Source organism: Paramisgurnus dabryanus, chromosome 20 (assembly GCF_030506205.2).
Source record: "Paramisgurnus dabryanus chromosome 20, PD_genome_1.1, whole genome shotgun sequence".
NCBI lineage: Eukaryota > Metazoa > Chordata > Actinopteri > Cypriniformes > Cobitidae > Paramisgurnus > Paramisgurnus dabryanus.
In genome coordinates, this window is record NC_133356.1 from 35,777,518 (window position 1) to 35,804,732 (window position 27,215).

Consider the following 27,215-nt stretch of genomic DNA (forward strand, 5'->3'; position numbering starts at 1 on the left):
CTCTGCTTTAAAACAGTTTTCAGACATTTCTCATTGTGATTGTTTATATGCATTTAAAATCCCGCATTTTGAGGAGCCGAACGATATATCTTGTTGGGATGACGTGCGGGCATCTAGTTTATTATAGCTCAAATGAGCACTTGATGCAATATTCTTTTATGCGGCTGAATGATCTCCGTTTCAACGCAGTAAGTGACGAGCTAACTTACCTGATATCTGCTTCAGTCCAGTTTGCTGACATTTCCCTTAGTGAATGTTGTAAATCCCTCATTTTAAAGAGTTGAACCAACTTCATGTTGCCATGACACGCGCGTCCTCACTACGGCACGTGCGTCATTGTTTATGCGTCTCATTTATCATTTCCTGAAAACTGTTTCAATCTAGTTTGCAACATTTCTCGTGGTGAATGTTTATATGCATGTTATCTCTCATTTAAAGGAGCTGAACCATAACTTTTGTTGTGATGACGTGCGCCTCCTCACTACGACACGCCCATTGCAGCATTGTTTCCGCTTCTTGTTCACACAGAGGGTTATCTGTGTATCTTACTAGGTCCTCTTTCCGGCAACGATCCCAAAAGATTAACGGGACGAGTTTGTGTTCACACAGACGCTTGTCTGGCAATTTTATGGGTATTTTCTGGGACCAAAGGTCTGTGTGAATGGGGTTTCATTCTCTGCAGTTGCTTCTCCTCTGTTCCTCGGATTCCTTCCAGGATTGCGCCTAGGTCTGCATCGACTGTTGCCCACTCATTCTTGCTGCTGGACTTTGGCCACTTTACTTGGGGTCTGCAGCCTTGTATCTTCTTCTCTATAACAAACCGTGACTGGTTTTGTCCCAGGTTCTCAGATGTGGCGCTTAAATTACTAATAGATTCACACTAGGATTAGAAATATGAATGTGAAAATGAAAACAGTACAAATTTCAAAGTTTTAATAAACTTAAATAAACTTACATTTTACATTTTTAAAAGGTAATCATGGCAAGGTAAATGTGATAAACAAGTCTTCAATCAGTAGATTATAAAATGATGTGAAACAGAAGATTTTTTTATATTATAAATGCACACAGACAGCAGGTGGTGTTATTTGGTCCGCAATTCATTAAAAATACAGAATCAGGTCTTCTGTTCAGCCCTTTCACAGAGAGTAACATAAATTAAGAATAATACAGAACACATACTAATGAAAGAAGATCAAAATAAAAGTGATCTGAGAGGTAAGAATGTGTGAGTGGAAAATAAAAAAAATCACATGAAAAACTTAAGATGATACCATAGTATTTACTATAGTAAACTGTAGTAATATTTTACAGCAACCATTACACGTCATCAATTTCAAAACGCGAAACATAATGGCAGCCTCCATAGGTTACAATGAGTATTACTTTGTTAAGTAATGAAAACTGTTTCTTTTTTTTTTTTTTTTATAATTATTTTTTGGGGCCATTTTGCCTTTTATTGATAGACAGTAGATTTTTTAAAGACGACAGGAAATTAGAGGGTGGAGAGAGGGGTATGGGATCGGCAAAGGACCTCGAGCCGGGATTCGAACTCGGGTCGCCGGAAGTGCGTTTGCACCATATGTCGGAGCGCTGCCCACTACACCATCGGCTCCGACAATGAAAACTGTTTCTAACAATTAATTTTAGTAGTTGAAGGCAAATATAAAGTATTAAATCATACAAGTCTTCATAGTCGGGGTACCTTTTAACTTTCTACTTTTGTTTTACGCACCTGAGTACTTTCTATCCGTTCTGAGCACAATTCCTAGATGACTTATCCATTTGTGTTTTGCCCATTAGGTACAAGCAATGGGTCTGTGCTGGTGTACAACTTGACCAGTGGTCTACTGCACAAAGAGCTAAGTGTTCATTCCTGTGAGGTCAGGTAAGAAACCTTTATATTTTGTAGTCATATACATTCATACATGTGCTTGTGAATCGTGATTTATTTCATCATAATTTCAGCTGTTAGTAACACACAGTGAAGCAGTGAGGAAACAATAAACACCAGAATTTGCATTATAAAACTGTATTTGCAACAAATATTAAAGGAATATTCCACTTTCATAAAACAAAAATCCTGATAATTTACTTACCCCTATGTCATCCAAGATGTTTATGTCTTTCTTTGTTCAGTCGAGAAAAATTTTTTTTTGTGGAAAACATTCCAGGATTTTTTTCAAGTTAATAGACTTTAATGGAACTCAACAGTTTACAGCTTCAATGGAAGTTTAAAATTGCAGTTTCAAAGCAGCTTCAACATTTTCGTCAGAAAACTTAGTTTCTTCTCGAATGATCAATGAAAGACATAAACATCTTGGATGACATAGGGGTGAATAAATTATTAGGATTTTTGATTTATGAAAGTGGAATATTCCTTTAACAAATATTAAATGAACGGAAGGTCCCGGAATGTACCTATAATTGATAGGTTAAACACTGCCTCCACAGAAGAATATCTACGACTACTTTGTAGCCCCGCCCACTGGTTCGCGCGCACACCACCTGTGTCATGTTGTTAATTGCTAACGCTGCGATCTTTTCCCGGACTCCGCCAACCTGCCATACCATATGACCGGAAGTAAAGAGAGATCGTTTAAGGAGGGGAGGAGATTTGCATTTTTGATTAAAGATTATTTAAAAAAAAAATTCTCCTAGGGGGTTTTTCAACCCGGGGAGGCAGCCTTCTTGGGCTTAACTTAGCACCCTCTCCTATACGTTGCATTAGTAATATGCTCGCTTATAATGTTGATTCATAGCCGCAGCAAATTTACCTGCTTTGCTATCGTGTATTATGTTTTGCTATCTGTTGATTTTCTGTGCTTTTCTTTGCTTCTACTAATGTTAAGCTGTTTATATCTGTGTAAAACATCATCCATCTCTAAAATAGGGATGCATTGATCCGATATTTTGCATCGTTATCGGGGACGATCCAGGCTTTTTTTGCTGGATCGGATATTGAACTAACAGGACTGATCTAATTCTGATACTGTGTGTTACCCGTGGTTGTTACTGACAAGCTATTAAAAGGACAAAGTATTATAAACAGTGTTGGGAAAGTTACTTCCAAAGTGTAATACATTATATATTACAAATTACTGTCATTTGAAAGTAATTAGTTACATTACAATATTACTGTCTCTGAACTGTAATGAGTTACACTACTTTTGCGTTACTTTTGAGTTAGTTTCATCAAAATAACAGAAGTATGACTAGACATTATAAAATGTTAAAATGTAGTTTATTGCTGCTTATAAATCTAGAAGTTATGTGTTGGCCCTGGTAAATTATGTTACACATACCAAACACAATAGAGCTAGAGCCCACTATAATGCAACCTATAGACTAATAACATGGCAAGACATGCAACCTCTTTTCATTTCTATTCTTTAATTCAATTTTAATTCAGATTCACAGCTCCTATACAAAGGCTGGTAAAAACTTTAAACAGTGATGTTTAAATGTACTATTTAGATAACCATGTTTAAGTCTACACTAATGTTACGTTGTAGTTTAGGTTGCTGTTTGTAATAAAACTGTAGATAGCATAGGAATAGGCTAGCAATCTATTATGTATATGGAGTGTAACCATAGCAACGTTAGCTTACCTTGTCATTCCTGGTGTTTATATGGATTTTACTGGCAAGCTTTTTAAAAGTCTCTTTACTTCTGAGGTTCAAGCAGCAAAGGAGACCGATAGGAATTATCTGTTGCTTTTACTTAATGCTCTCATTCGCAGAATTATGCGTGTGCGGCGCTACCGGACCTGATTGCTACCACTTTAGTCAGTGCTTATACAGCCACGGACTTCCCAGATTCGGCTGTTTAATTTACGTGTCTAGATTTGACGCGCACCGCGTCCAAATCGCAGTTCAAATACAAAATTAAAGTAAAAGTGAACATGCTGCATACAGCACCCGGAAACAGATATACTACTTTACCCGCAGCTTTTTCCTGCACTCTAAAAATGTTGGGTTGTTTTTAACCCAGGGCTGGGTAACCATTGGACAGAACACATTTCTGGGTTAAAATGACCCAAATAATGGGTCGTTTTTACCCAACTGCTGGGTTATTGTTAATCAACAATGTTGAAACAACTCATCAATTGGGTTAAAACAACCCATTATTTGGGGCATTTTAACCCAGAAATGTGTTCTGTCCAATAGTTACCCAGCCATGGGTTAAACACAACCCAATATTTTTTAGAGTGTGTATTTATGCTGGTCGCGCACATTGGTCAAAAATAAATAAGTAAAAATAATTTTGAAATGCATTGTTGTAACGCGCGTTATTAAGACTGTAACGAGTAAAATATTACCAAATTTTATTAGTAATGTTTTATATTACTGCGTTACAGCAAAAACTAATATATTACTGTAATATATTATATTTTGTAATGCGTTACTCCCAACACTGATTATAAAACACCATAAACCTTTTTATGCACTATATTCAATGTCTTCTTAATACACTGGATAGCTTCAGGTGCAGGAACAAACGCACATTTAAAGATATTGTTTTCAAAATCCCAAAATAACCATCTGCACACTAAAGCTTTTTACTGTGACAGTTTTGCGCAATTAAGGAAAATAATATTATTATTAAGCATACTTATGATCAAACATACCTATTATATGTTCTCTTAAACACTGTCATGATTAATAATTAATAATGTTCTTGTAACTTGTAAATCATTTTAAATTATTGGTTTTTACATTTAAAATGATACTAGATGTAGCAGAAAGCACTATACATTTACATTTTTTTTTAATTTTTCAAGAAAATTACAGTAGTTTCAGATCGGTAGGTATGGGTATTGGCCAATACTCAGATTCTGGTATCGGAATTGGATTGGAAATGAAAAAAAGTGGTATATGTGCATCCCTACTCTAAAATTAAGTTTATCTGAAAAATGGTACTTTCGCCCATGCTTTCCCCTACTGCATATTACATTATTCAAATAAGAAGAAATGCATTTGAATAACTCCATGTACCCCGTTCTAAACTAGATTTAAGAACTGCCATGCTTTTGTTGTTTCTTGATTGTCTGTATTTTCTTTGTTTCCATCTAAAAGTGATTTCGAACAATGAACAATTGTGAAAAGGGCTTTATAATGAAAATGAATGTAGTTTTTACTATGCAGAATAAAAAATCATTGTATACATTTAGTATCAAGTAGGAATTTGTACCTATAAATTGGTATATAATTGGTCTCTCTTATTTTCTTTCTTTATTCTTGTCTCCCACAGAGGGATTGAATGGGTCAGTTTAACTAGTTTTCTGTCTTTCGCCACCTCTGTTCCTAACAACCTTGGACTTGTAAGAAATGAACTACAGCATGTAGACCTATGCACAGGTAAAAAAAACACCTTATTGTGTTTAGATTTGTATATGTGACCCAGTCAGTGAAAACCCAGCTAAAGTCATTTTTGTGATTTACTAAACATTTTGTAGAAATATATGCATATTAATAGATTTTTTTTAAAGGGCTGCACAATTATTATTAACAGTTATGATTTTGATTAATAGTATTTAGATTGTTTTCATTTCATTATCATTGTGGTTTTATTTATTTATAATAGGATCATGCACAATTTTTAACATAAAATTTCCATTTCATGTATTGTACTTGATTATTTTCATCTGTATTCCCCCAGACAGATCAATGCTAACATAACGTTACACAGACAATACCTTTGTTCACATACAATAAATACATACATGCACACATACTGTCAGGGCCATAAAAAAACATAAATAAATAGATCAGTCAATCAATTTAACTACTACAATCTCAATGGTTACATAATTGGATCAATTTAAAAAAAGATTTTAACTTCAATTTAAAAAGACCATGAGCTTTACACCCTTTTATATCTTCTGGTAGGGCATTTTGCTGTTTAGTGGCTTTCACTGCGAAAGATGATAGTCCAAATACAGAACGACGAAAGGGAAAAAGAAAATTACTCACAAGTGATAGTCTGGTAGATCTCACAGAGGTTTCACAGCGAAGATGAATTAAGTTATGTGTTACAACCGGCTCAGAGTTGCAACATTAACGAGAGGCAACACAGGCAGGCAAGTAGGAAAAAGATTATTGATTTTATTTAACAAAATAATATATTTAAAGGGGCAATAAGGAGGATTTTAAGTGTTTTATTAATATGCGTTCTTCAGCGATCTTGCGTCCTTGTGTCCTCGCTCTACGTCATCATTAACAGTCGAAGTTCAGTTCCAATTCTCAAGAACACAAGTACAGAGGACGCATGAAAATACCCGGATGGGTTCTTGATATCGAGGATGCATCGAGTGCAGACTTGCGCACTGAAATCTGGGGAGGTCAGGTGACCAGCAGGAAGATCGCACACATCTCAATTGTCACAGGTGCGTTCTGTGTTCTCTTGCGACCTTCTGAGTTCATTCTTCCAAGGTCGCCTGGCAAGACCGATCTCCACGAGAACGCAAGTCCGTTCTTTGCGTTCTTGGAATTGAGAAACAGCCTCTGTCTATGCTCTCACAGCTGCACTACACCCGCTCACTCGATCAAGATGACTTTTGGGACTTTGGGGGCGGGACATTGACTGATGTCTTCGTGCCTATGATTGGTTGGTTGATTTAATCAGTGATACACATAATCTTCTGTTCTCAATTCCTATCCAGTCAATCTAGGTAGAGAAGACACGTTTATATGATTATTATATCGGAGCACGTAATTTTAAAACATTAGTCTTGTTTGATCCATGCAATAGGCTGCAAACCAAACAATAATGCCAATTTTATTATATATTTTGTTTACTGTTTATCATCTTGCAATATATACTGTAGGCTACATATTGACATTGTCAGGTCACAGAGTTGGTTCTAAACTTTAGTATAGTCCTGTACAAAAAAAGGTGATATTATCTAACAATTGTAATTTTAGTGTACCTTATCAGCATGACAAAACTGTACATGTATAACATTTTCAGTTGGGCTGTGTACAAATAAAATAAGAAGAAATAGATGTAAGATAGTTAAAAATGTCAAATGGAACAGTAAGATTTTTTGAAATATACAAAACAAAATAGTGTAAAAAGTATTTTGTAAACAAAGATTACCAGAAATGATACATACATACATACATACATACATACATAAATACATACATATACAAACTCACTATAAAGAAATCATGGACTTCTGTGTTGGTGTGTATAAATGTGTATGTGTATATGTATATATATAAAACTGGACTAAAAAAACTAGATACTAGTTTTTTAAATATATATTCTGAATTAATTCTGTAGCCATTCTGTATCTTTTCAGGGTCACAATAGAATTTAATTTTACTTTGTTGTTGTATTTGAGTTTCCCAATGAGTGGTTTCTGTTTCATTTGCCATAATATGGTTGTTAAAATATCCACATATTAAATAACAAACAAAATGAATACCTTAAAATTAGCATTATTGTTTGGTTATGTTTTTTTTAACTGTAGTAAAAGCATTTTTAATTTTTGTAAGGGGAGCTTATTGCATGCTTTAAACAAGACTAATGCTTTAACATAAATTACCTACTCTGACATAATGGTCATATTAAAACATGTCTTCTCTACCTAGATTAACTGGAGACGGATTGTGGTACAAGAGATAATGCGTGTCACTAATTAATCAAACAACCAATCACAGATGTGGAGACATCAGTCAATGTCCCGCTCCCAAAGTCCCAAAGTCATCTTGATCGAGCGAGCGCGTGTAGTGCAGCTTTGAGAGCATAGAGAGAGTCGAGGGAGCGCTCATCCAAGCCCTTGCTCGCGTGACTGCATTTGTGTGCGCTGAGCGGTGGGGCGCTCTCGCGAGGACGCTTTTCCGCGTGCGAATAGTGTTCTGCGCGCTCGCGAGGACGCTTGTTGGCACGTGAATAGTGTTCTGCGCGCTCGTATCTCTCCCTTGTGGGTCTGATTAAACGCCATAGTTGTGCGCCCGGCAAACCACAGCACTGGAGCTCTTATAGGGCCGCTGATGAGATGCAGGTGAAAAGACCACACCCCCACTAACGTCATACTGTACCTAAAACTCAACAAAAAAAACAAACAACCACAGGCCCAGCACTAAACTAGGACCTAACACATGTAATACACTATTCCTGATATTCAGAACGCAGTGGCAAGAGTAGTCTTCAATGAGCCAAAGAGGGCGCATGTCACTCCTCTCTTTGTCAAGTTACACTGGGTTCCTATAGCAGCTCGCATCAAATTTAAGGCTCTGCTCCTAGCTTTTAAAACCACCACTGGATCAGCTCCCCCTTACCTTCACTTACTTATAGAGCCTTATGTACCCTCTCGATCCCTAAGCTCTGCCACCGAGTGACGGCTTGTGATGCCATCTCAAAAAGGGAAAAAAACACTAGCGCGTACCTTCTCAGGAGCTGTTTCACAACTGTGGAATGATCTGCCGGTCGTGACACGATTTGCTGACACTGTAGCTGTCTTTAAGACTCGGCTAAAACTAATAACTTCCTAATAACAGACTTACTATCTTATAAAATCATAAGATAAAGAATTTTACTTTCATGCCTCCAAAACACTCTTTTCACCAAAAGCACAGATTGCTCGGCCCTGTATAAATATGTGTTACAATTAACCGAGCATAATTTTGTGCCCCGCTCACCCCTACTACATGTCTCCCTTTAGGAATGAAGTGTACCCAATGTATTATTGACAGCCTACAGTACATATTTTAATATGTCTGTCACCAGCTGGCACTGATATAAAGAGACGCACTGAATAGGTGTTGCAAGTTTTATATGTACATACAGCTACTAAAACGTTCCTATAAAATCATATGGGTCATATGATGCAATATCATGTTTTCATTTCTCTTTAGCTTGCCATGCTGTTACTGCATGTAAAATATCTGCAAAGTTACAAAGCTCAAAGCCCCCAAACCAAACAACTAATTCTATCAAAAAGAGATTGCTGATCCAGGCCTGCCTAAAAAAGTGTGATAGACACACCCCCACGTGAATAGGTCACAATGTAGGAATATTTACAAAATGCAATCCAAACGAAAGAAGGCACAGCTTTAGTTAGTGTTGCCACTGCTGCCATGTCGTTACTGCGATATGACCCATAGTGAAATTGTCCTATTGTCAGCCTGTGAAATTATTGATACGAGATAGTACACAGGGCGGGGCAATAGTTTACCCATTTATTTATTTTTAAATGTTTTACTCATATATGACAAGCCACTGGTGGACAAAAAACAAAAGCTGATTTACTGTAGGGGCAGCTGGCATCACTGTCACGACCACAACCTTCTTAACCCCCTGGGGTCCGACCATTTTGGGACACTGGCAGAGGTTCTGACATGCTCTTACATCTGGTCGTTTTTCAGTTGCTTTAAAAATATTAATGGCTAATATCACATAACACTGTATTCAGCAAAAAACTGTGCTAAAATAATATGTAAGTAATATGTGTGTACATTTTGCATTTTTATAAGACAAACAATCTTATGTCTGGCCAGGCATTACTTTGTGCTGCTTTCACAAACAAGACGCAACTGAGTATTACATCTATAAACAAACACGAAGTATTGATAAGTTGACAACGCTCATCCCTTGTTGTGTTTGTACTAACATGATTACAGTTGAGGCCAAAATTTTAGCCCCCCATGAAATTTTGAACATTTTCCTAAAGATCTTTTCAATGTTTGCAGCATAAAACTTGATGTAATCAAACATTCACCAGTGCTATTTGGTAGCTTTTGGAACATTTGGGAATATAAAATACATTTTAAGGCTTGCTTTATATCAAATATAGTGAAAATGAGGTGGTCAAAAATATTAGCCCCCATGTGAAGTTTTGCTTTCAAAACACACCTAATTAATCAATCAGCTTTCAAACCACACCTGTGCAGTCAACTGGCTTCCTAACAACACCTGAACATTCAATCAGCATAAAATAACTCCAAGGAACAGGGCACTTGAACACATTATTGGGAGAGACTACTTACTCGCCATGCCAAAGACTAAGGAAATCAGTCTTGAGCTCAGAAAGATGATAGTGGAGGCTCATGATAAGGGGGAAGGCTATACTGCCATTTCCAAGCATTTCACAGTGTCTAGAACCGCTGTTCGTTGCATCATTGCCAAGTACAAGGAGACAAATTCTGTAAGAAACAAACCTGGGCATGGTCGTAAGCGCAAGATTTCAAGAACTCTGGAGAGGAAAATAGTCAGAGATCTCAGCAAGATGCCCTGGACATCTGCCAAGATGATTGTTGCTGACTTGGCCTTTTCTGGAGTTGATGTTTCAAGGAACACAGTTGTGAGTGCTCTTCATCGTGGTGGGCTTCAGGGTCATCGTCCCAGAAGAACCCCTTTACTAAAACAGCGGCACATCACAGCCAGACTGAGGTTTGCCCGCGAACATTTGAAAGGTAAAGATGAGTTTGGAAGTCTGTGCTTTGGTCTGATGAGACTAAACTGGAACTGTTTGGGCACATGGATGTTGCTTATGTTTGGCGAAAAAAGGGTGAGGCCTTCAACCCTAAGAACACAGTTCCCACAATTAAACATGGTGGTGGGAGCATCATGCTGTGTGGCTGTTTTGCTTTCTCAGGCACAGTGAGCCTTGTTCTGGTGCATGGCATCATGAAAAAAGAAAATTATGTTGACATTTCAAGGGATAATATGCAGAAATCTGCTCGTAGTCTAGCCATAGGTCGTCGTTGGGTCTTCCAACAAGCCAATGACTCAAAGCATACATCGAAATTGGTTCTGAAGGATACCAAAACCATGGTACTGGAGTGGCCCGCACAGAGCCCAGACCTCAATCCTATTGAGAATCTGTGGCGAGTTAGGGTTAGAGTTAGAGAGAGAGTTGAGTAGGCCTGGTCCGTCAGATTAACAGAGCCGCGGATGATAAGAGAAGAGGAAAAGAACGATTGACAACTTTTTCGTTAAGAATGTTAAGTTAATGCCTGATCCGTCCGAAGATCATAACCAATGCTCTGACATCAACCTCCCGTCACATCAGCCCTGGTCCGAACCCGTAGACGGAATTAGGTAATGAGCTTCTTACAATCCAGTCAGAGCCAGACCATAATTCTTTTGAAGAAAATTATTTGAATGTAACCCCAAACAGCAATGTTGCGTGCGCCCAATTTATAGAAAAAAGCCAGGAGTCAAGACCGCTGTTTTCTTCATAATCTTACTTCCAGATCTAATCCTATAAACTTTTCGGTGTTTGCTGGATATAACTATTGTATAGTTTAATAAAATAATGTATTTTGATTACACAAATCAAACCTAACTATATGATTGTTTTAGCTGCTGACCAGCATAGGGAATCTCTATGGCTAATTTATAAGACATGTTGATGATACAGTACTGTGTGTTGTACCTTTTCTTGTTAATTTAGTCTTTTGGGGTAGCCTATCTTATGCCTAGAATTATTCAAGGAGGTTGATTCTTTTAACTTCCTTTAAAGTTTGATCAGTTGTGCATAATGGCATGTGCAACAAATGGATATAGGGTGTCAAACTCATAGATTTGCATCATTTAAAATTCAGATGCTCTTTTTAAAATATTTTGGGTCAACCTCTGGCACAGCTTTAAAGCTGAAACTTATCAAATCCTATCAGAGGTCCAGAATGTCATTGAAACACACCAGTGGCTTTGCTATTATCAGTATTAAACATGTTACCCCTTGAAGTACCCCTCCCCGCAGAGCACCCCCACATAACAAATCCCAATTTAACCCCTGCAGACGCATACCTGAGTTGCATCATTTGAAGAAGAACTTAAAGCATTTTACGCTTGTTTAGACAAGGAGGATTTTTCAACTGAATGTGAAAACATCTGAGAGCCATCCCTCCTCCAGACCCTGATGAATCACCACCCTTCAGTATGGAAAATGTGAGCTGTCCGCTTAGCAGATGTAAGCTGGGAAAGGACCCCTGTCCCAACGACACGTGCTGAAGAATTACTGCACCACACCTTCCATATGGAAAATGTCCATCATAATCCCTGTTCCTAAGAAGCCTCAGCCCAAGGAGCTTAACCACAACCGACCACTCCTACTACTTCCTGCTGCATCTTTTCCTTCAGCACCTGGATTCCCCTGGCAATTTGCTTGGATACTTTTTGTGGATTTCCAAACGTAATGTAATGAAAGCATGGGTGGCAACTTCCAGTGTCTTTTCTGTAAGAAATGGCGTTATCTTTGTAAGAAGGCGTAGTTGAGAAAAGCTGGAACCAACTACTGCATTGATTTGTTTATCAACTTTCAAGTTATTATCAAGTAGCATGCCAAGATTTTTTGCACAGGGTGTGATGGAAACAGCAAGACTATTTATATCAAAATTGCTAGAGTTAGATTTATCACTGGGACCAAAGATAATAGCTTCAGTTTTGTTTTCATTTCATCCAAAAGTACTAACACCACAGACTCACCAGAGTCAGTTGCTAACAGTATATCATTTAAAACCCATAGAAGTGCTGACTTCAGATTAAAATTTTAAATAGATACTATTATTACTGAGAAAGGACTGGAGTTGATTAAATGCAGCTTTTTATAATACTTTAGAGATGAAAGGTAAAATAGAAATGTGTCGAAGATTGGTAAAATCAGAAGCATTGAGTGAAGGCTTCTTAAGGAGAGGGGAGACTGTGGCCAATTTTAAATCATCAGGGACAGTCCCTGAAATCAAACATTTATTTAGAAAAGACAACAGACTGGGCCCAATAGTGCAAGAGTTTTCTTTAAGACAGCGAGGGGGGGTAACATCACATGGGCAGTAGGATGGTTTTAGGCTGTTTATTATCTTTTGGAGTGCAAAACTGCACCATGAGACTGATGGCATGGAGACTCAGACAGCACAGTATTTAATGGCTGGATCTGATACCTCAGTGATGTTTTCTCAACAAAAACTTCAAGAAGCCTTCACATAGTGACATAGAGGGTTCAGAAAAGATCTTGACAGAGGGATTCAAAACAGCATTTATAACAGAAAACAGAACTCTAGGTCTCTGATGGTTATTCACAATGAGAGTGGAATAATAATTCGACTTGGCAGACTTTAAAGGCACACCGCAGAACTTTTTTCAGAACTGCAGCCTTCCAATTGAGAAACGATCAGAAGTATTTCCTTGCCTTTTTCAAAACAAATAATGTTGCAGCGTCTCTCTCTCTCCCTTGCCGCTGGAATTTCCGCAATGGCGCATGTTTTTCCTCTCTTTTGTGTGAAAATTGTCGCTCCAAATCCAAGTAAACCGATGTGTTTAGGTCTGCCGCTTTGTAATACGTCACGCAGCAAATGAGGAAGAGAGAAGAGAGAAACGCTCGGATCTGATTGGTGAATGAATAGGGTTTGGTTTTACACTGTGTGAGTTTGAGCAAGTTTGACTGCTATAGCATCCTGGATTGTAATGTAAATACCATAAACAGTAAAAGAAAGGTAAATACTTGAATGCACACGTGAATGCAGCATCTGAATACAGGGAACAATATGCAAGATAATGGCCATCATTTATAAAGAAGATCGCATTTATTTATTTATTTATTTATTTAAGGATAGCCCCTTGAGATGATCCATCTCTTTTTCGAGGGGGTCCATTTATGTATGAATCAAGATTGTGAGTTTATATAAAAAAATTGCCTTAAAGGGGAATCGAACTCGGGTCGCCCGTGTCATAGGTCTATGACTGTAACATGGTGCCACAGAGTCACATAATATAAGTTGCTCTCTACTCTCCTGAAGTAGCCTCCAGCAAAATTCACGTAAAAAAAAAATTGTGTGGAGGAAGTGACGTATGCCGTAAAGCAGTCGAATTTTGTAGTTTTTTTTGTGCTCTGGTTACTACCCGAAACCCTAAGTTTTAAAGTACGAGTAAAAGCGATACAGACCCCGTCAGGCTATGGTAGACATGCCATTCAACCTATTTAAAGTCGATGTACTATCACAAGGGTCTTGAAAATGTATTATGAAGGTTGAAAAATTTCATGGTGTTGCTTTAAAGCATTTTGATAGGTTGTTAGAGAGTCTTTGAAGATTTCATAAGATATCTGCAGTTTGTCCTTTTTCCATTTCCGTCCAGCTTTCCTGCATAGTTGTCTCAAGACTTGAGCTATTAACTTTGTGACATTGTGCCATGGTTCACGTTTGGATTTTTTAATCTTGAGGGGAGCTCTAGTATTTAGTACATCAACCACGTAGAACTTAGTAACCTTAGATGTTGGTGGGCATTTAAGTCCTTTTGAGATGTCTCCAGAGACAATGGTATACCGACTAAAAGTAGCAGAGAGGATTTCATTAAAATTTAAGAGAATGATCGACCCAGTTTAGCAGCAGGAATAGGTTTAGGTTTTATTTGTGTAAGAGATGGGCTAAATAGAATAGGTTTATGGTCCGAAAGAAGGGTGTCAAATACTTCCACATCAGAGATTGAAAGACCATACGAAAGTACCAGATCTAGTATGTGGCCATTAGTGTGTGTAGGGTCCTTTACCCACCACAGCAGATTAAAAGTCCATAAATTTAACAAAATCCAGCGCTAAGGGCTTAGACTCACAGCAAACATGTACATTAAAATCACCAACCAAGAGGAAGTGGTCATAATTTGTAAAGATTTATTCTCCCACAAATTCCAAAAATGTGTGAATAAAATCATTAGCAGATTGAAGGGGCGGTATATCCCTTTGTTTATACTTAAATAGGTTGAGACTTAAATTGATCGACTGTGTCTAATTCTGGAACATTGTTAGGTAAATCATTCCAGAGCTTGGGGGCTAAGTAGGAAAGGATCTTTAGTCACTTTTGATATTCTAGGGATCAGGCCTTGACATTAACATTTTATTCACCAACCAAAGTGGCTAGTTGTTTGTTTTCCAAAGTTACTAGCCACTCAGCATTTTTACTGGGAACAATTTTGTTGTTGGTAAAATAAATTTTATATGATTAAATGTGACTTTGGCATCCTAAAATAACTTCAATTTGAGTAATTTTACTTGATTTAGCTAGATTAGATGCAGTTTGACTTTCAAATGCAGATTGACCACCCAAATCAAGACTACATTTATTAGCTGGGTATATAGCAGGGATATCAGTATAAATCATATCATATATTTTTCCCTTCTGATTTTTTTTTTTGGAAGTGTATTTTATTGTAACATGCTGAAAATCATTGTGCCTGTTTAAAACACTGGCAGCATGAGACCTAAAAGTCTTTATTTTTATTCCACAATGTTCCCCATCTGCTGATAAACATGTATTTAATATGTATAAAACAGATGTATATAGCAGGGATATCAGTATAAATCATATCATATATTTAGATGCATGAAAAACATGCTAGTAATGCTGAATTAACTTCTAATGATTATATTAAAAGTGGTGAAGGGGTGTAGAAGATTAACCAAAAAGATAAACACAAAAACCCTAGACAAACACTTTAAAGGGGACATTCCATGAAAATCAGATTTTTTCCATGTTTAAGTGCTATAATCGGGTGCCCAGTGCTTCTAAAAACCCAGAAAACACGAAAAATAGCAACCCTGTAACTTTGTTTTGGTAAGGCTCTCTTTGCAAGCATGTGAATATATAGGTTATTCGGATTTCGCTCCCCCATGACTTATTATAAAGATACCGCCCCTTCATCTGTGCTATCCAACCATGACACTGCCTCGAGTGCGAGAGTCAGAGAGAAAGAATGACTGACAGCACGACACGTTTGTATTCCCTCAAACACAAACAGTAGCATACAATCTTATAACTTGTAGTTTTAATAATCTTTCTAAAGGTTGAATTAACGTTCTGAAGGATTAACTTTACCTTAGTGCGAGAGAGAGAGAGAGAGAGAGAGAGAGAGAGAGAGAGAGAGAGAGAGAGAGAGAGAGAGAGAGAGAGAGAGAGAGAGAGAGCAACGTGACGGTTCAATTTCATCAATACAAGTATGTTGTTTAATATGTTTCTCTAAAGTTTATATGAATGAACACGAGGATTAATGCACTGCACGAGACAGAGTGAGGGAACAACGTGTATTCACTTTCATACACAATAAGCGTAAATATGTTGTTTAATGTTTCTCTGAAGTTTCAAATGAATACGAGGAGTTACAAGATAGAGAGTGAGAGACTGACAGAAACATGAATGTGTTTAATATGTGTACACAATAAACTTAAACATGTCATTTGATCTGTTTCTCTAAAGTTTAAGTATTAAACGTGTTCTTTTATTACAGATCATATAAATGTGCTCGTGTGGTTTGGTCAAAAAGTAAACTTCTGAGTGTTTGTGGAAGTGTATTTTATTGTAACATGCATGAAAATCATTGTGCCTGTTTAAAACACTGGCAGCATAAGACCTAAAAGTCTTTATTTTTATTCCACAATGTTCCCCATCTGCTGATAAACATGTATTTAGTATGCATAAAACAGATGATTGAATTTTTAAACTTGTTAAAATATATAATGCTGAACATCGCTTAGTAACTTACTTCGTGAGAGAATCTCCCTCGATGCTCTGTCATGACTCCGCCCACCTGAGCAGCTCATTTGGACTTCAAGGGATACACACAAAAACGGTGGATTATTGCTCAGCCCCATAAAGTATTAATAAATACCTATAGGGTATTTTGAACTAAAACTTCACATGTGTACTCTGGGGACAAAGATTTATTTAATATCTTAAAATCGTCTTGTGGAATTTCCCCTTTAAATATTTATTAGCAACAGAAGTAAATACTGTCAAGACATGTACATGAATTTTACTGTCAACTTGTTTATGCAGATTGTATTTTATAAGCTTGATTGTGGTTTCTGTTAAAAGTGATTTAAGAACTCAAGGTGCTCTTTTACTGACAAATGTCAAGAGAGCATTATTGTTGCCCAAAAAGTAGCCTTTATGATATGCGAACCTGGGCGCTTGCAGGTATCCTTTGACTTCAGACAAAACTGGGATGTGTGCGCTCTTGCCCAGAGAGTGTTCACACACTTTAAATCTTTTTAATCACTTCCATGCAATTGTTTTATCTTTCCTGAAGTGTGCATGTATGCGCTCCAGCTTTCTATGGTAAATAACCCCTACTGCACGTTGTGCTGGGTGCTGCGAGTGCTTATGGGAGTTGTCGTTTCCCAGTGTCGCATTATGAATTGTTTATCATTTTGCATAACTTTTAAGAAAACAAAAAATATATATTTAACCTGCCCAGAGGTGGAAAGAGTAATAAAATATTGTACTCAAGTAAAAGTAAATTTACTGGTCTAAAAATCTACTCAAGTAAAAGAAAAAAGTAAGTAATTTTAACTTCACTTTTTTACAGCGGGGAGAGGCGGTGGAGGATTCTAGTAGCATATAGTTCAAAAAACGACAAGGGACTATAAATCTCAAACTAGTTGTTTTAAATTGTAGGAACATCTTTACAATTAAAGTGCAATAATAAAAAGTTTATACAATAAAAAGCTTTTTTAAACTAAGAAAAATTTATGGAATTGTTGAATGATTTTTACAGGTGAGTTATGCACTTTTGAAGCAAAAATAATATGAGGTCAGCAGCTAGGAAATACAATCACTATAGTAAGGTTGTAATTGATGTATTGACATTATTTTATTAAACTATAGTTTAAATGAGCATATAATGATATGAGTGCCATGGCTATATACTTTTATCCATTACACGTTTATTGTCTTCTAGATTCCCTGACTGGGTACCTGATGTCTAAGACCTTTATTCTTCTTTCACTCCCTCTCTCTTTCTCTCCCTCTCCAGCCCTCTCTCTCTCTGCAATGTGTAATGACCTGCTCATTCTCGAGGACGTTCCTAAGTTGTGTTTAACTTGACGGGAACCTGCTAGACCTCGGAAGACAATGCGCATGGTATTAAAAAAGCGTCGTGCAAATGAGCGGTAAAAACCCGGTCTGCAGTTCCGTACTCAAGAGCAAGAATCCTACCTTTCATAGGTATGAAACACTCGCTTCGCGTCATTGGAAAGTGGTCGCTTAAATATAGCCAGGGGTTTTTTTTGGTGCTTTTCCATTGCATAGTACTCCACGGTTTGGTTTAGTTTGGTTTGGGTCAGCTTACTTTTGGGAGCTTTACCATTGGGTGCAGTACGTAGTACCCGATACTTTTTTCGTACCACCTTGGTTGGGGTTCCAAGCGACCCGAGCTGATACCAAACGTGATGCGAAAACACTGTAGGTCACTGATTGTTCTGAGAGAATCGTCACTACATCGCTATAATGTAGATTAGCTTTATCTGTGCTAGCTTGCGCTGTCTTGAGAAAAATTTTGTTATCTGTGCTCTGCTATAAGTTCCCAAACTCACGAACAACATCCACATGTTGAGAATCAGGGACACCATAACAGTTTTTTCCAAACTTGCAGTTTGTGGCGGAACATTCGCGACGAGCACGGCAGCATTTTATGCTTGCATGCAACTTCAATGAGGCTCAGCGGAGCACTGTCGACTGACGCCGCGATGTTTGAACAGAAACTGTCATGTGAGACAGAGGTAACGTTAGTAATAAACGCAATGTGCAAACTAATTTACTGGTGTGTTCTTCTTTATGGTGTCTAGGTTGATAGAAGCACTGGGTACCCAATTATGGCACTTTAACACAGACTTTTATGATATGTCCCCATTAAGGGCTCATTAAAGTCCTATGGCAAAGCCTCGATGCCGTAGCCTATGTGTGGGTTTTCATATATACGTCATATATAAGCAGTTTTTTACCTAACAGGAGGGGTTCTAGTGGAGCAATCACAGTGCTTGTGGTCCACGTACTGTAGAACTGATGCACTTTAAACATTTTGGCAAGGTGCACGTCAGGCTACGCGAAGCTTCACAAAGCCTATGAATAACTATGGCGTAGCTACGGCATAGACCTTACGCATGACTATAACTTGCACTTTAGATGAGAGGCTTTAGTAAAGTAACTGCACATGCAGTAACTTATCTTGTGAGCAAGAGAAAATATAATTTTCCCAGTAAAAAAAAGACAGCAAAATGATAGATGGGTAATAAACATGAAGCAAAACTAAATAAATAAATACAGTTAAACAATCTGTGTTGGTTTGTATTTCTTGCAAACCCCCAGCCCCTGGTGATTTTGGCTCAGCCCCTGTATGTTTTTAAAACTTAGTAAAGTTCCTGGTCTCAATCATAGAATTTGGCAGATACATTGAAGCCTTAAAGAGGAAACACACAAAAACAAATGTTTCAGTCAGAGAATGACAATGGTGCACAAATAGTTATATGTTTGTTTGCTTATCTTGGGAAAAACAAACATATCAGGGAGCATAATAAAAATAAGAAAACACCAATTTTATGACCACACCCAGAGCACACCAAAGCTGTCAACAAACATCAAGCTAATTTTGCCAATTGGATGTATACCAATTCTACTTTTTAGCTTTTGTTCATTAATTGAATATTTTGGGTTCTCTGTCTTTCAGGGCGGAGCTTTGCATTTCGTGGTGAGCGTGGAAATGATGAACCAGCCATTGAAATGATTAAAGTATCACATCTCAAGTAAGTAACACACATTTTCTCCTTTGTTTCAACCCACACGGTGAGCACCTAAATGGCTTAGTTTTAGGTCTTTCCCTCAGCTGTGATTAATGTTTCGGAGACTTTCAGGTGATATTTACTGAAAGGTTTCCTTTTATTGGCACTGTACTTTAAGGTATTGTGGAGGATTTTCTTTTTCCGGGTGGATCATCAAGACTTTTGGTCGTCCTAGTTGTCAATCAGGAGTGTTTTGTGGTCATATGCCATAATTTTTTTTTTTCCTATTTAGCTGCAGTGCTTTGTAAACTGTATGCACATGCCATTTGCACATTTGAATTTTGTATGGTTTGTGTATGTTTTTCTTTAGGCAGTACCTGGTTGTGGTGTTCCAAAACAAACCATTGGAACTCTGGGACGTCCGCACAGGAACTTTGTTGCGTGAGATGGCCAAGAACTTCCCTACTGTTACTGCCCTGGTACTACAACACTTAACACCCACAAATGATGTCTGTGCATTAGGGGTGTAATGGTACACACAAAAATTACAATTCAGTACGTACCTCAGTTTTTAAGTCGCAGTTCAGTTACCAAAAGGTAAGATACACAAACTAGATACACTGTTTAGAGTTACACAAACACAGTGTGTTGAGGACATCTGCTGGTTATAGCTGCTGTAAATGCAACAATAACAGCATGTTTACATATTTATTTAATGATATGCAGTGGTTAAATTGGCTTTTGTAGGGAGGGGGAGCCCTTATTTACGGTAAATGGTCATCATTCAAAATCGCGCTTACAAAATTACTTAATGTTTTTTACACCAAAAGGGCTCTTTTTCCAGTATTAATGTGTAAGGTAAGGTTGAGTATAGTTATTCAAACAAAGATAAATACTTTACAATTCACTTTCACAAGTTTCAGCTTTAAAGCTGTGCCTGAGGTTGACCCAAACTTTAAAATCTGAGCTTAAAATTATGCAAATCTATGAGTCTGACACCCTATATGCATTAGTTATTAATTATGTCATTATGCACAATTGATCAAACTTTGAAGGAAGACTCAACCTCTTTGACTAATTCTAAGCATAAGATACCCCAAAAGATTCAATTAAGAAAAGCAACATACTAAATCAGCATCAATATGTCTTATAAATTAGCCATAGAGATTCCCTAAACTGGTCTGCAGTTAGTAAAACAATCACTATAGTTAGTTACAAAATAAAACTTTTTTTTTGGTACCATAGGAATGAATGGGGCTAGGCTAAATGCTAACACATTCACGACACGCTGTACAGTGCACGCATTGAAAAAATATAGGTATGTATTAATTAATCTAGGTTGAGGTAATAACATAGTTTAATATGGCAAAAGGGTAGACTATTACAACCCCAAAACAGAAAAAGTTGGGACACTGTAGAAATTGTGAGTAAAAAAGTAATGGAATAATTTACAAATCTCATAAACTTATATTTTATTTACAATAGAATATAAATAACATATCAAATGTTGAAAGTAAGATATTTTGAAATGTCATGCCAAATATTGGCTCATTTTGGATTTCATGAGAGCTACACATTCCAAAAAAAGTTGGGACAGGTAGCAATAAGAGGCCAGAAAATTTAAATGTACATATAAGAAACAGTTGAAGGACCAATTTGCAACTTATTAGGTCAATTGGCAACATGATTGCGTATAAAAAAGCCTGTCAGAGTGGCAGTGTCTCTCAGAAGTCAAGATGGGCAGAGAATCACCAATTCCTCCAAAGCTGCAGTGAAAAATAGTTTTCTGAGTTTCTCAGAGAAAAATTGCAAAGAGTTTGAAGTTATCATCATCTACAGTGCATAATATCATCTAAAGATTCAGAGAATCTGGAACAATCTTTGTGCGTAAGGGTCAAGGTTGGAAAACCATACTTGATGCCCGTGATCTTCGGGCCCTTAGACGGCACTGCATCACATACAGGAATGCTACTGTAATAGAAATCATAACATGGGCTCTGGAATACTTCCAGAAAACATTGTCAGTGAACACAATCCACCGTGTCATTCACCGCTGCCAGCTAAAACTCTATAGGTCAAACAAGAAGCCATATCTTAACATGACCCAGAAGCACAGGCGTTTTCCCTGGGAAAGGATCATTTAAAATGGACTTTGGCAAAGTGAAAAACTGTTCTGTGGTCCAACGAATAAAAATTTGAAGTTCGTTTTGGAAAACTGGGACGCCATTTCATCCGGACTAAAGAGGACAATGACAACCAAAGTTGTTATTAGCGCTCAGTTCAGAAGCCTGCATCTCTGATGGTTTGGGGTTGCATGAGTGTGTGTGGCATGGGCAGCTTACACATCTGGAAAGGCACCATCAATGCTGAAAGGTTTATTCAAGTTCTAGCTCCATATGATCCCATTCAGATGTCGTCTCTTTCAGGGAAGACCTTGCATTTTCCAACATGACAATGCCAGACCACATACTGCATCAATTACAACGTCAAGACTCCGTAGAAGAAGGATCTGAGTACTGAAATGGCCAGCCTGCAGTCCAGATCTTTCACCCATAGAAAACATTCGGTGCATCATAAAGAGGAAGATGTGACAAAGAAGACCTAAGACAGTTGAGCAACTAGAAGTCTGTATTAGACAAGAATGGGACAACATTCCTATTCCTAAACATTGGTCCTCCTCCAGCTGTCTCTTATATGTACATTTAACTTTTCTGGCCTCGTATTGCTACCTGTCCCAACTTTTTTTGGAATGTGTAGCTCTCATGAAATCCAAAATGAGCCAATATTTGGCATGATATTTCAAAATGTATCACTTTCAACATTTGATTTATTATCTATATTCTATTGTAAATAAAATATAAGTTTATGAGATTTGTAAATTATTCCATTCCTTTATTACTCACAATTTCTACAGTGTCCCAACTTTTTCTGTTTTGGGGTTGTACTTTATTGCCATTGAATGTAAATGTATTGCGCCTCGCAAGGGAATTAGCATAGTTATAATTACTGTCTGTTAGTCTGAATATTGAAGGAAAAGCTGCCCATTAGAGCCCATATTAAATTTGAACTTCTTCGATATTCTTAAAAAATCATCATAAGTTAAAACTTTAAGAAGCTTTTTGATAAAATGAGTTTTGGTTTTTTTGGATGTTTTTAGTTACCAACATTACAATTGATTTGAACCCTCCCTTCAGAGCTTTCTCCAAAGCCACAACTTCTGTCAAAACGCATGAACTCTGCTGTTAGTTATTTCTTGCTGGAGGCATGCCCAAAGGGTCACCGCAGTGACGCAGCACAAGTTCCCTCGAAAGGGAACTGTAACAATCTATCTTAAAAGGTAACACGATGTAACCTTGCTCTTACTTGAAATGTGTCTCCACATTAAGTCCTTGAATTTGAGGGTATTGGACATGGAAAGCCCTTAATAGGTCCTTGAATTTGAAGTTAACTAAGGTGTGGGAACCCTGATAGTTGTTGTGGAACTCCGCTAATATCTTTAATATAAAAAGATTTTCAAAACTAAATTTTTATAGTTATAGTTATCATTATAATGTGAACGCCCTTACAGGCACTGATAATATTCTGTCTTCATCACGCACCGGATAATGAAAAACGTCAATAACAACGTGTTTGTAATTTAACGTAAGTAAATTAAAACAGTGGACCATATATGTGAGTTCATCATTCGTGCTCTGCATTGGGCTATATATGAATAATTTGAAAATAAAAACTGCATGTAAACAGGAGTGAAGAGGTTAGCTCCAGTCATGTAAACATCTTACTGCGATTAAGTCCTTACTCTGATTATTGGAAATAATCGCATTATTGGTGTACATGTAAAGGAGCTCACTGTGAAGGAAGCTAGTGTCCTTACCAGTGCTCAAACCTGTGTACATGATATACTGATTCACGACCTCGGGGGCAAGTGGGTTGATTGATAAACACCTTATGTAAAATTGCTTTTTTTACAATTAACCCTGCGTAAGTTTGTGCCTAATTCACCCCTACTATGTATGTCTTGGACTAAATCTGTTCGATGACTCCCTCAGGTTTGACATTGTGTGTGTGTAAACAGGAGTGGTCTCCATCACATAACCTTAAAAGCCTGAAAAAAAAGCAGCTTGCAGCACGAGAGGCCATGGCAAGACAGACCACCCTCGCTGATGCAGAGCAGAGCAGCGTAGAGTCCTCCGTAATCAGGTTTGACTTAAAAGTTTAAAGGAATTGTTCAGCAGTGTAAAAGATTTGGAGCAGTTTCTCTAGTCATGTAAACAATATTTTAATCACTGTTAAATTGATATTGGCGCTACAGTGCACTTGTGCTGTTTTAAACAATGTTTGCTCTTTTTCCCAGTCTGTTGCAGGATGCTGAAAGCAAGTCTGAAATGTGTCAGGGCATCTCAGCCCGTGAGCACTTTGTGTTTACCGACACGGATGGCCAGGTATATCACATCACCGTAGAAGGTAACACCGTGAAGGACGGTGCACGTATCCCACCTGATGTAAGTGTGCTTCACAAATTTTTCTTCTACTACATCTTTGTACATTGTGTAGTATCTATCATATTAATGTAGTTAAATGCAATTTGTATGTAGTGCTTTTTATATTTTGGAATTGTTATAAAGCAGCTTTAAATGGAATAAAGAAAAGGGAAAAAGTAAACATTTAATTTTTGATTAACTATTGCAAATGTATTTCCTCAAGGAGTAATGTAATAAATATGTAATAAATAATGTTGAAATCTACTAAGAACAGGAGTGTGGCATTTGCAGTAGGACCATAAATAACAGTTCATACTGAAAGTGAAGTAGTGAAATCGTTAAGAATATAGTTGGACCATTAAATTGAAAGTGGTATAATCACCATAATGTACAAAATCTTGGCTTGCTATAGAGACCAGGCATTCAGTCGTCAGTGTCGTCTGATGCCAGTGGGCAGGAGGAAGGGCAGTGAAAATAGTGAGCGAGGAAGTGGAGGTTAAAAACAAACCCAAGCTGGCTGTCTCTCCCGTCCATCTTAATATCGAACATATGCTCCCTGGGAAACTGGACTGCATCCAACTCCAGCAGATTACAGATATGGCTTCGCGACAGAGTTCTGGATGCCACTATTCAACTAGATGGGCTAACCTTGTTTCTTGCAAGCAGAAATGCAACTCTTTGTTAGTAGAGTTTGTGATGGTTAGATGCAGAACCATTGGAAACTCACAATGTTTTTAGCATCGGAGTGTACATTCCCCCAGCTCTAAGGCGAGTAAGGCACTTTGTGAACTCTATGGGCTATTAGCTGGCTGCATATTGCCCACCCCGACGTTTTTCATCGCTGCACAATGTGGACTTTGCAACAAAACGAGCTATCACATTGAATTTGTTTTCACAAACATCGCTGGCACTTATCGTGCAGAGTAATAATTAAATTCGATTTTATTTATATAGCGCTTTTATGGTCCGATTCACGATTTTACATTCTATGGTGTGAAAGTGTGTGTTAGCACGTTAACGATATGCAAAAGGTACAAACCCTAAAGTTAATGATGACGCAAGTTATCATTTTCAATGTGAATCTCTTTTCTTGGTCTACAACAAACACATCGATTGTAGGCAACAGTTAACTTCCTGGGACCGTTGCATGGACACAACAATTCCTCTCACTTCACAACTGAAATCCTGTTGATTGGCCCCAAATCATTGAGATCACCTGAACATGACAATTTTATTGATATAGATGGTGTTCAATTTAGGCCTTCAAAAACTGTGCGTAATCTGTGAGTCTTGTTTGACCCCACGCTATGCTTTCATTCCCACATTAGCCAGATCGTTAAATCATGTTTCTTTCACCTGCGGAATATTATTTGTGTACGCCCCTCTCTTACCTTTCTAGATGCGGAAACTGTCATTCATGCTTTCATCACTTCAAGATTGGATTTCTGTAACTCATTATACATTGGCCTACCCACCAAAGAAATCCATCGACTTCAAATGGTACAAACTCTGCTGCACTAGCCCTCACAAATAATAAAAAATCTGCCCACATCACTCCGATCCTTCACCAACTTCACTGGCTTCCTGTCGTAAATCGCGTCCAGTTCAAAGCACTAGTCCTGGTATATAAAGCTTGTCATGGCCCGGCACCCAAATACCTCATTGAATTAGTACAACCATATGTTCCGACTAGGGCCCTTAGATCTAGCACTGACAATCTGCTCGTCGTACCCAGGTTCAAACTCGACTCTGGGTGGTAGGGCTTTTAGTGTTGTAGGCCCTACGGCATGGAATAAGGTGCCACCTAATCTTCGTGCGTCCGACAACCTCCAGACCTTTAAAAAACAACTTGAAACTCATCTCTTCACAATGCTCAATAGATAACACAGTTTTCTCTACTTTTCTCTACTTTTCAATACTTCATCAAAATGTATGTTTCGACAAATAGGTTATTTGTTTTCTTTGATTTATGTTGATCAGTGTTTGCTTGTCTCCATCTGCCTGCTGGTTGTTTGTCTGTCATAATAAGCAGTTGGCCTGTATATTTGTCTTATTTTTTCTATTAGGTCCACACTGTGAAGCGACCTTGGGTTCTTGAAAGGCGCTTTAAAAATAAACATTATTATTATTATTATTATTATTATTTTTACTTCTTAAATACAGCCTGTAAGTTAACTCCTGTCAGCATTGCATTTTGAGCTAATCTTTCAAACATGGTATGGAGTGTCACATTTCCTGCTGCTGTTAGAGGTATTTAGGCCAATCACAATGTAAAGATAAGCTGGCCAATCAGGGACACAGCGCTTTTCATATCGGTGAGCTTTGTACAAAATTAGAGCATTTGAGGAAGGCAGGGATATCTGGAGCTACAAAAATGTACATTATGTGGAAAAGAATGTGTATTTTGAACCATTTACCACCCAAACACATTGTAATATACCAAATATACAAACAAACGTTGTTATTTAGCAATGAAATAGATGCCATTTTATAAAAGCAAGAGAAAACAAAGAAAAATCACGGGACAACAAAAGTAGCAAAGGACAGCAGCTTCGATTAAACCGTACTAACGAGCAGAATAATAATGTAACGTATAGAAGAAAGTTCTTGGTTAGTTCTTAGAAATTCTTTAAATAAATAAATGGGAAAACACAAGATGTGTTAAAAAAACACAAAGTGTGATGTTCCAAAAATACAAGTTGCTCTGTCTAACCACAGCTGATGCGAGAGAAACTCTACTCAAAGTTAACTCACGGTAGCCTGCTGGACCCGACAATTGTGATCCGATAATGTGCAGACCGGTAAGCAAATATCTTTACAGATGAAGTGTTCATAGGGTGAGGCACATCAAAATCCTGCTTCCACCTTCCCTAGACCCAGGGATGGACTGGGACTAAAAAACAGCCCTGGACTTTTTCCCAAATAGGCCCATCATCCGGCCATTCGCCCTAGCCGTGCACAACAGACACAAGGATGTCCTGATACTATGCCACAATACTGTCAGACTATTAGACAAGGATATTTAATATTTTGTCCATGTCATATTAAACTTTGATGTATAATAAGGCTGTGAAATAATGAAAATAGCTAGGCCTATTAATTTTGTCTGTACAGCTTTCACAAACAACCACCAGGTCTTTGCCAATTCCACAATACTAAACACATATGAAAGACAAGGAAAAACTGTACTCTGATGCAAGACAGACAGAAAGGGCAAGCTAGGATTTTTTTGTTAAACT

At 37.7% G+C, this 27,215-nt stretch overlaps 1 protein-coding gene across 1 annotated transcript in view; it reads left to right on the forward strand.

Moving 5' to 3' along the window:
• wdr11 (WD repeat domain 11) overlaps positions 1–27,215 on the forward strand; it is a 347,647-nt gene that overhangs the window by 111,518 nt on the left and 208,914 nt on the right. The window contains exons 11-16 of the mRNA XM_073812844.1: positions 1,804–1,888; positions 5,254–5,360; positions 19,444–19,519; positions 19,866–19,974; positions 23,571–23,695; positions 23,850–23,997. Coding sequence (XP_073668945.1) covers positions 1,804–1,888; positions 5,254–5,360; positions 19,444–19,519; positions 19,866–19,974; positions 23,571–23,695; positions 23,850–23,997 — 650 coding nt within the window. The remainder of the gene's footprint in view (positions 1–1,803; positions 1,889–5,253; positions 5,361–19,443; positions 19,520–19,865; positions 19,975–23,570; positions 23,696–23,849; positions 23,998–27,215) is intronic.